The sequence below is a fragment of the Acromyrmex echinatior genome, chromosome 14, assembly GCF_024713525.1.
Source record: "Acromyrmex echinatior isolate Ae372 chromosome 14, ASM2471352v2, whole genome shotgun sequence".
In the NCBI taxonomy this organism is placed as follows: domain Eukaryota; kingdom Metazoa; phylum Arthropoda; class Insecta; order Hymenoptera; family Formicidae; genus Acromyrmex; species Acromyrmex echinatior.
In genome coordinates, this window is record NC_141865.1 from 798815 (window position 1) to 807500 (window position 8686).

Genomic DNA, 8686 nt, shown 5'->3' on the forward strand with positions numbered 1-8686 from the left:
TATGTGCGCACATGTGTATGTGTAATATAGTAATGAAAATCGTGTAAAAATGTATAAAGAGAATGGAATTATATAAAATATGAAAGAGGGACGCGATTATTTTCCACGGCAGAGCAGATGAATCTTTAATTTTTTTATATTAGGCACAAATACGAAGAAAATAGTTATTGAAAACACTATATCTCTGTATAAAATACATAAATAAAATGTATACTATTAACATGAGTATCAATCATATACGCCTGCGTCCTGTAATATTTTTTCAGAGGACATCCTTATTTATTATATTTTACCAAAATATTATCAAGAGTTTGCCACTAATTAATTTTATAAAGGATGTCATTCAACAGCAACAAAATTTTTCTCCTAAATTTCGCTGTCTTTTCCTCGCCATGATGAAGTTTATAGAGCACGCGGCTATCCAAGCGACGAAATTGAACCAACTTGTATATATTGCGAGATGAAGCGCGATCCCGGTGTTCATCTCGGTGCGACTCCAGTGATTCTTATCTGGCTCAACATAATCCATGAAATCAAAAATCGCGCCGCACGACAATCTATTATGAATCGCCTATAACAAGAATAAATTAAAATAAAGTTCTAATCTTTAAATTCATTTTATTTTTGGAATATATCAATCGCTAAAATTATTTAATCGGAACTGACAGTAAAAGTCGAATGATCTCACTCAACTTTTTGACCTATCTACTATCATTATAAATCTTGTGGTCAAAAAGTCAAACAATTCAATTTTCTTTACATCTGTAAAAATTATTTTTATTAAAATATACTTAATATTCATTCGTTTTTTTTTATAGTATATGAATTATGTTATTTTATTCTTTAAAATTAATTGATGTCTTTCAATTAACATAAATTAAATGGATTTTATAGACCCAGCATGAGTAACTGTTACAGATTTTGATGGTCAGCTCCGGAGGATTAAGTTAGAAAAAAAAAATGTTCATCTTACTAAAATTTCGCGGCCTCTCGAACCCAAGAGTTGAATGAGATTTCGTCTATATTGTTCGCAAGTTTTATAGTAGCCGTCGGTTATCACGACCGCGTGGGCGAGAGACAGGCAGCAGACAAGCGCTGCGAGGAAACCGATAGGCATCCACCTCTTAAAAGCAACTCTCTTCTTTACACGAACCACAACATACCCATTAAGATTTCTTCTACAAGAAAAATGTAATTAGAAAAACACATAATTATGAATAAAAATTCCGGTAAAAAATTTTTCATACATGAATGTGTATAAATATATATAAACATACATAAATATTCATAAACATGTATATAATATAAAATATGTCTATATATATATGTTCATATATCCCTCTTTTTTTTGTAAAATTTTAGTGTAATAAAAATAATAATAGTAACTTGAAAACATAAAAAATAATTAAAGCGATAATTTTCGCATTGTTCGTTTTAGAAAAAAACAAGTTTGGAAAAATATAAAAAAGATTGCTCATACACAATTATGCATAATTTTATATGTAATTATATATAAGTAATTTTATTATATTTCTTTAAACTTGAATTTTTCTAAAACAAAAATTTAATTATTTTTAATGTTTTCACATTACTATTATGTATTGTATGTTTATGAATATTTATACATATTTATACATATTCATGCATGACAAATTTTTTACTTCTCAAAAAGTGAGAAGAATAAGCACCTGTCATTGTACACTTGTCCATGATTAATTTGCTTAGGTTCGTCTAAATTTTTATGTATGCAGCATCTGTATCCATGATAGGCTCCAAGACACAAGCTGATTACTATGATGGGTGTGAGAGCGTACGCGGCGAAGTGGCATAGTTTCTCATCGCCGCCGAGAAATGTGCGAAATGTATTGATACCGTATAATATACAACCGCAATCAACATCGATGCAACCGTCTAATGTCACTACCCAATTCTGCCATGTGGTCACCAGAGATATAACAGATGTGACGGAGAATATCATGGATCCGGTATACAACACTGCCAGCAATATTTCTGCTTGCTTTGAATTCATAATTGCTTCTTATATGCCTCCTCCGAATTATCCAAATTATCAATTAGAAAAGAACTCTTTGTACGTATCCACTTGTTTGTCGTTAAAAAATATTCATCAGCAGAAGGTATAATATGGCAATACCTACTTTATTCTCCATAGAAAGAGATTCTTTCTTTATTTATATTTTAATAATTATAGTTTCGTGTATAACATGCGGCATGAGTTTATCTGGAAGATAGAGAAAATATATTTTATAAGCCTGATTTCTTCGTCCTATTTTTTATACATTACAGAGTTATGAATCTATCTATTAGGTGTTGTTAATTCGTAGCGTTTTACAAGTGATGGGAAGTACTTTCATTAATGTATTTTTTAATGCTCATGTGAAATAAATAACATTCTTTCATTAAAAACGCTACGAATTAATTCCAACACCTAATAATATAAAGTTAAAAATGTCGTTTTTCTTACATCATCTTAATCCTGAATTAGAATGTATTCAGAGAAAAAAATATAGTGGTAACAATTATATACAAGTTTTACATAATAATTAATATGTATATAATTATAAGAATAAACTATTTTTATAGCACTTATAAAAATTTTTACTGCACTTATAAAAATTCAATTATAAATTATTCATAATTTTATGTTTTTCTCTCTGTGTATAAATTTGTATTCTAAAACATGCATACATATTCTTTGCAAGTTTTTAAAGATGCTTATTAATATCATTATGACGATCAATCTAACTTAAGAAATTAATATATATATTAAGCTTCAATTTGCGATTGTGTTTCAAATCTGACAAACTCGACGCGTAGTTTCTAAAAATGAATAATATTTGTAAAAATTTGCATATGAATATTATTAAGCAGCAAAATCTGTTGCAACCAAATATAGGATTATTTCTCTTAACTAATTTATACATATCTCTAGTGAAAAAATAAGCTAAATGACTAACATTGTTAACTATATATATATATATATACATACATATAATAATAATAATTAATAATCATATGAAATAAGAAAAATAGAAGAGACGATCAATAAAAATATTATGATCGACAATTACATATCGTCAAAAAGATAAAAGATGTTGTGGAGAAAAATATTTTAAATTAAAACTTTTTATATTATAGTGGTTATATTATAGTCATTAATAAGCCACGTTCTAATTCTAAAGGAAAATTCGACAAATGCTAATTTTAATTATTGCTTTCATGTTCAACTTTATTTAATCTCTGTATGATTGATTTTGACCTTTTATCATGGACCTTTTGTTTATTATTCCGAGACTTTTTGCCAAGGTCTCGGAATATTGTGATTCACTATGGCGCGGCGTGGATAGACAGGAAACGCAAGGCGTGAAGATTCGCGTAGGATTGTAAAATACGCGAAACAGGTTGAGAACGGTACAAATATTTTAGAGAAGCTATTTCTCCATGTTCGATCTATTTTCGGATTAAATCTCAATTTCATCTGTCTCCTATCGCACGCACACCCAGTTTCGCGCATTCGGGCGAGATCACTTTTCCATCATTGATGCGCGGTATCTTCACTATAAATTTTAGAATATCATTATTAAATAACGTAAAATGCGATACTATGATATATTAAAGATATATTGGGTATATATCTAGGCAGCACAGAATATCTATGATAAATATTTATTACTATAACATTTATTTTTTGAAATGTTATACAAATATTTTATACATATTTTATATACAGCTTTATTTAAAATATCATTAAAATATAGGCTAAATATTTTATGTAATTTTTATGATAAATATAAATAAATATTTCTAAGTATATTTTTTACTTATAATTATCTTATTAAAACAATAAGTAATTTCATAGCATTTATCACAACATTTATAATAAATATTTCATAATATTTATAATAAATATTTGTAATTTGTTCAATTTAAGACCACAAAATTATTTTCAAAATATTCAAAATAAATTTTACAAATATTTTCTAAATATTTTATAAATATTGTGTGCTGCTGTTTGGATATATTAATTCTCTGCAAAAAGACTAGAATTGGAAATATATACTTTATGTATAAAAATGCATGAATATTATATGAAATAGTTGATCAATAAGGACAATATTTATATAACATTATTTAACAATATAATTTTGTAGATTAAAAATAAATAAAAGTTTTCTTATAATTATTTTTAGAAAACATGTCTTATTGTGTGATAAATAATTTTTTATCTAGATTCTAAGTCGCCACAAAATTTTTGTTGTATTATTTTCAAAAATACAACACAGAAAAATCTGTAATTTTTAAATAATTTTTCTATTTTGTTAAAAAATGCGTCTATACACACACACACACGCTCGCACGCACACAGCAAGTATATGAGATATATATATTATAATATATATTAAATATAATTTTGAGCAAAATATTAATATTGTTATTAAATGTTAAATGTCAAATCAATATTGTGTGTATCTATTAATATATCCTTCATTTTCTCGCAATGTAGAAAAAAATATCCTTATCTATAATAATACCTTCTGTATTTTTGTATAATTCCTATTTGTATAATTCTTAATTATACAGGATGTTTGATAAGTAACGATAAACTCTCGCATAAGGGTAGAGCGGATTAAACTAAATCGAAAAGTCTTCTACCATTTTGCAATTTTTGCAATAATTAACAAGATATTAATTATTAAAAATTATCAAATATTGATTTTCAATATTTTTTTACTCAAGTGCTATCAATTTTACAGAAAAACAGCAAATGACAAAAATTGTTTAATTTCTTCTCATAGAGCTTTATAACTCGAAAAATACTTTATGAAAAATTATTTTATTATAGTGTTTTGAAAAACTCTCAAGGTGCTACAAGAATATATAATGAAAAATAGGGAGTTCCATTTAAAAAATTCAAAGTGACATTGTTCTGACTTTGATGACGTCACCCAAAATCAGACTAATCAGATCACTAAATAGATCATTTAGAAACCCGTAACTTTGTCTGAAACGTTTTTTTCTAAAATACCCTGTTTTCGAGATAAAAGGGGCGTACAGATAATCTGAGACACTTGGTATTGGCAATTATTTTTACCAACATGAAAAAATGCGATATTACAAAAAATTTGAAAAAATTCTCAAAATTCTATGAAAAAAAAAAATAATTTTTGTCTTTTGCCGTTTTTCTGTAAAGTTGATAGTACTTGAGTAAAAAATTATTGAAAATCAATATTCGGCGATTTTTAATAATTAATATTTTATTAACTATTGCGAAAATTGTAAAATGATAGAGGATTTTTTTACTCAGTTTAATTCGCTCTACCCCTATGCGAGAGTTTTATCATTACTTATCAAACACCCTGTATATATCTTCACTATCAAGCAATTAATGCTTATAATAATTGACTGAATAATTCAACACTGCCTATATTTATTATTGTAACAGATATTGGACACGAATCTAGACAAAAACAAAGTATCAATTAAACACAGCTAAAAGCGAGTTAAATTATTGGAGCTTGCCTATCATCATGTTGGTAAACTGATAATATGTATGTTAAATTTCTTTTTATATGTTTTACTCTGCAAAGGAATATTAAAAGAAAACTAGAACGCATTGCACAAATTTAAGCTATTAAAAACTTGAAAGATTAAAATAAAACACGTGTTATATATATAGGAAAAATTTTCGTTGCCTTAGTTTTCGACACAAACTGTTATAATAAGTGGCTGACGAAGCTTGAAAAATACACCGTCGAGTCATTAATCAAACCTGCAACGTAAATAAGTGGTGGGATTGAACGTATAAACAATAGAGCACTCACGATAATTCGAATACGTATGCGCACCTGCAGGAATCGCAGACAATAGACTGACTGAAAGGTTGACTGCTTGATGAGCCCTGATCGGATAATAAAACTCTTCATTCTCTATCTAGCTGGAGCTAGATGCAGAGGTGTTAATTAAGGTTAATTAGCATCACCTGTTTTTTAATGACAAGTGTAGATAAACACTGTTCACATTTTGACGTTGCTGGATTGTGATGCAAATATATACGCAATGCTGTATGATTTGAGAAAAATTTTGTGGTCTTGAAAATTTAACAAAAGAGTAAAAAAATAATAATAATAATAAGTTTTTTTATTTGTTTCTTTTTTTCTCGCAAGATTCAAAGAGAATAAGAATCATTTCGATGAAAACTCATGCTTTTATAAAATTACAAAAGTAATACATTTATATTTAAATTTGTGAAAAAAAAGAGAGAAATATTTAATTTCTTTTTTTCCCAAATCGAAATCAAATTTTTGAGAAATAGATAACTAGGAACGGTTGTAGAATTATATAAAAGAAATTTTATTAGAATGCTTTGATCATCGATATTTTTTAATTCTGAAATTCAACTATTAATTAATATCATCTCTGCTTTTTTCATGGAAAGTTAATATTTATTATTCGATGATGTTGCGCAGATGTGGCGCAGACGATATGCAGGCTTAATGCAATATGCATACGATTTGAAAAGAACTTTGTGAGATCAAGTCTTGGAATAAAGCGAGAAAAATCATTTCGACTCATGCTCTAATAAAATTACAAAAGTAATACATTTATATTTAAATTTTTGAGAAAAAAGAAAAGTTTAGAGAGAAAAATTTAATTCTTTTCCCCCCAAATTAAAATCATTTTCAAGAAACAAATAACCGTAGAGCTATAGGAAATTAGAGTTAGAAAATTGTTGTGATCGATAATTTCTAAAACTTAACTGCTTTCCTTAAATCTTATGCAGAATCACGTCCATCGGTGTCGGAGAATTCAAAGTGACTACTTTTGCTGGGCTTCTTGCACTTCGTGCAATAACATATGTTGTATACGCAAGAATTTACGCGCGCACGTGTGTGTTCTTGTTTAAATAAACCGCACATTTTCATAAATATTCTCTCGTCATCTCACAGCCTACGTTCGACAACGATCGTGAATCTCGCAGGTCAAATATTGACTCATGAAGCTCAGCCTTCTATTGCTCCGCGCAACGAGTACACATTATCTATATCTCTCTACCTCCTTATAGCTAATTAATTTGTTAATTAAATAATCGATTATTGCTTGCAAGTCGCGTACACTTCGTTCTACAAATAGAAAAACTTTTATTTCTTTTGTATATAAACTTGATTTTTCATCTTTCTTATAGTCGAAAATTTCTCAGCTCGGTTAATCTTCAGCTATTTCTCTCATCTTTAAAATACAAAGAAACGATTATTATAAAATGAATCGCGATTCAAGTACATCATAATTATCTAGAAAGTTCCAATATTTGTATGTCGCCGTTTGCATTTGGAATTAATAAATGCATTTAAAACATTAGATAGATAAGAGTATCATGCATTTAAATAGACAAACACCATTTGCAATCGCTTTAATTTTCTTACTTGTAAAACAAAAGAGTTCAAAGAGACGCTACTGGCGCTATTAACGTTATTCTATCTTCATCATTTACTACACGTAAAACAAGAATAGAATGACACAAATAGCATTAATAGTGTCTGCTCGAACGCATCTATAGATTGATCATACATAAATCACTTCACTAAAAGTATTCACAAAATTTGCATTATTCTTTCTAATTATCAATACATGATGCAACACGATGCTTTATACCTCACATGATGACTTCATTGTAAAAATCACGTATGGTTATAACAGCACACAAATAATTTTCTCTAATTTTGTTTCAAATTATCTGTACGGCTATTTGCATTTACGTTTTTTTAAGCGCTGGTGAATTATAGATACTCCAATTTGTTCGATATAAACGCGTATATACACGATCGAATATGTTCTAACATATTCCCGTTCCCGTAATATGCGCAAGACCTGATAGTGAGATAAGCCTTGATAAGATTAACGCCTTTCTGGCAATACCTATCCAACAAATAAAACCTCCAAAGCAAAAACGTATGTGTTCAGAATTATAATTTTATATTTGCAAATAAGGCTTATTATTATTTAACTTAATAAAATATATTCACTCGCAAAAAATACGGGTCATTGTATCGATGACTTATATTTTTTGCGAGTGAGTATATGTGTGTGTGTGTGTGTGTGTGTGTGTGTGTGTGTGTGTGTGTGTGTGTGTGTGTGTGTACATATATATATATAAAATATTAAATCATAATATACGTACATATTATATCAATCTGTTTATTTGAAAATACTGGTTGGTTTTAATAAATTTATTTCTTCTAACATTTCTTCAATAATTTATTTGCATCGTACGTAAGTTTTTCTATGTACAAGGTAACGTGAAGATATGAAAAAGCATCGAAGACCTCTTTTATAGTATAGATGTCAATTTGTTATATCAATCTGCAAAAAGAAAAAACAAGAAATTACATTAAAATATTTATTAAATTTGACACTTCCGTGAAAGAATGTTTCTATTATTATGCATTATTCATAATTCTTTATACATATTAATTGCAAACTTATGCCTCACTTATAACGGGATAAGAATAATTACAAAAATTGAGATAATTCATTATTCTGGAAAATAACACAGGTGGACATCAATTGTGCAACATGAATGAGATGTATCATTTTCCATAAATTTTTCATTTCTAAATTCGAATCCGGCGGTGAGATTTTTGTATTCCATAGATTTATCTACAATGTTGTT

General features: G+C 27.9%; 2 protein-coding genes across 9 annotated transcripts in view; both read right to left on the reverse strand.

Annotated features, from left to right (window-relative positions):
- Window positions 1–96: 96 nt before the first annotated feature.
- LOC105143412 (hypothetical protein) lies at window positions 97–8183 on the reverse strand. 7 transcript variants are annotated; one of them, XM_087413665.1, is made up of 6 exons: window positions 6777–7662; window positions 5865–5959; window positions 5731–5788; window positions 1689–2239; window positions 974–1178; window positions 97–571 (listed from the first exon to the last, which is right to left on the reverse strand). In XM_087413665.1, exons 4-6 carry the CDS (start codon window positions 2027–2029, stop codon window positions 344–346), a joined length of 774 nt encoding a protein of 257 aa, XP_087269791.1. In that variant the 5' UTR covers window positions 2030–2239; window positions 5731–5788; window positions 5865–5959; window positions 6777–7662; the 3' UTR covers window positions 97–343. The 7 variants fall into 7 exon arrangements, with proteins under 7 accessions (XP_087269791.1, XP_011050032.1, XP_087269790.1 ...); XM_011051730.2 differs by having other exon boundaries at window positions 5865–6078; XM_087413664.1 differs by lacking the exon at window positions 5731–5788.
- A 75-nt stretch (window positions 8184–8258) lies between these two features.
- Tim23 (translocase of inner mitochondrial membrane 23) overlaps window positions 8259–8686 on the reverse strand; it is a 3600-nt gene continuing 3172 nt past the window's right edge. For both annotated transcript variants that reach the window (XM_011051734.2, XM_011051735.2), the window contains exon 5: window positions 8259–8376. In XM_011051734.2, coding sequence (XP_011050036.1) covers window positions 8367–8376 — 10 coding nt within the window. In that variant the 3' untranslated portion in view covers window positions 8259–8366. The remainder of the gene's footprint in view (window positions 8377–8686) is intronic.

Bases quoted from the DNA above. Each gene is read 5' to 3' on its own strand.
- LOC105143412 (XM_011051732.2), bottom strand. From the start codon at position 2,029: ATGAATTCAAAGCAAGCAGAAATATTGCTGGCAGTGTTGTATACCGGA. The intron at 1,179-1,688 runs GTGCTTATTCTT...TTTTTCTTGTAG, and splicing joins GGACAAGTGTACAATGACAG to AAGAAATCTTAATGGGTATG. The intron at 572-973 runs GTAAGATGAACA...TTCTTGTTATAG, and splicing joins CGAGAGGCCGCGAAATTTTA to GCGATTCATAATAGATTGTC.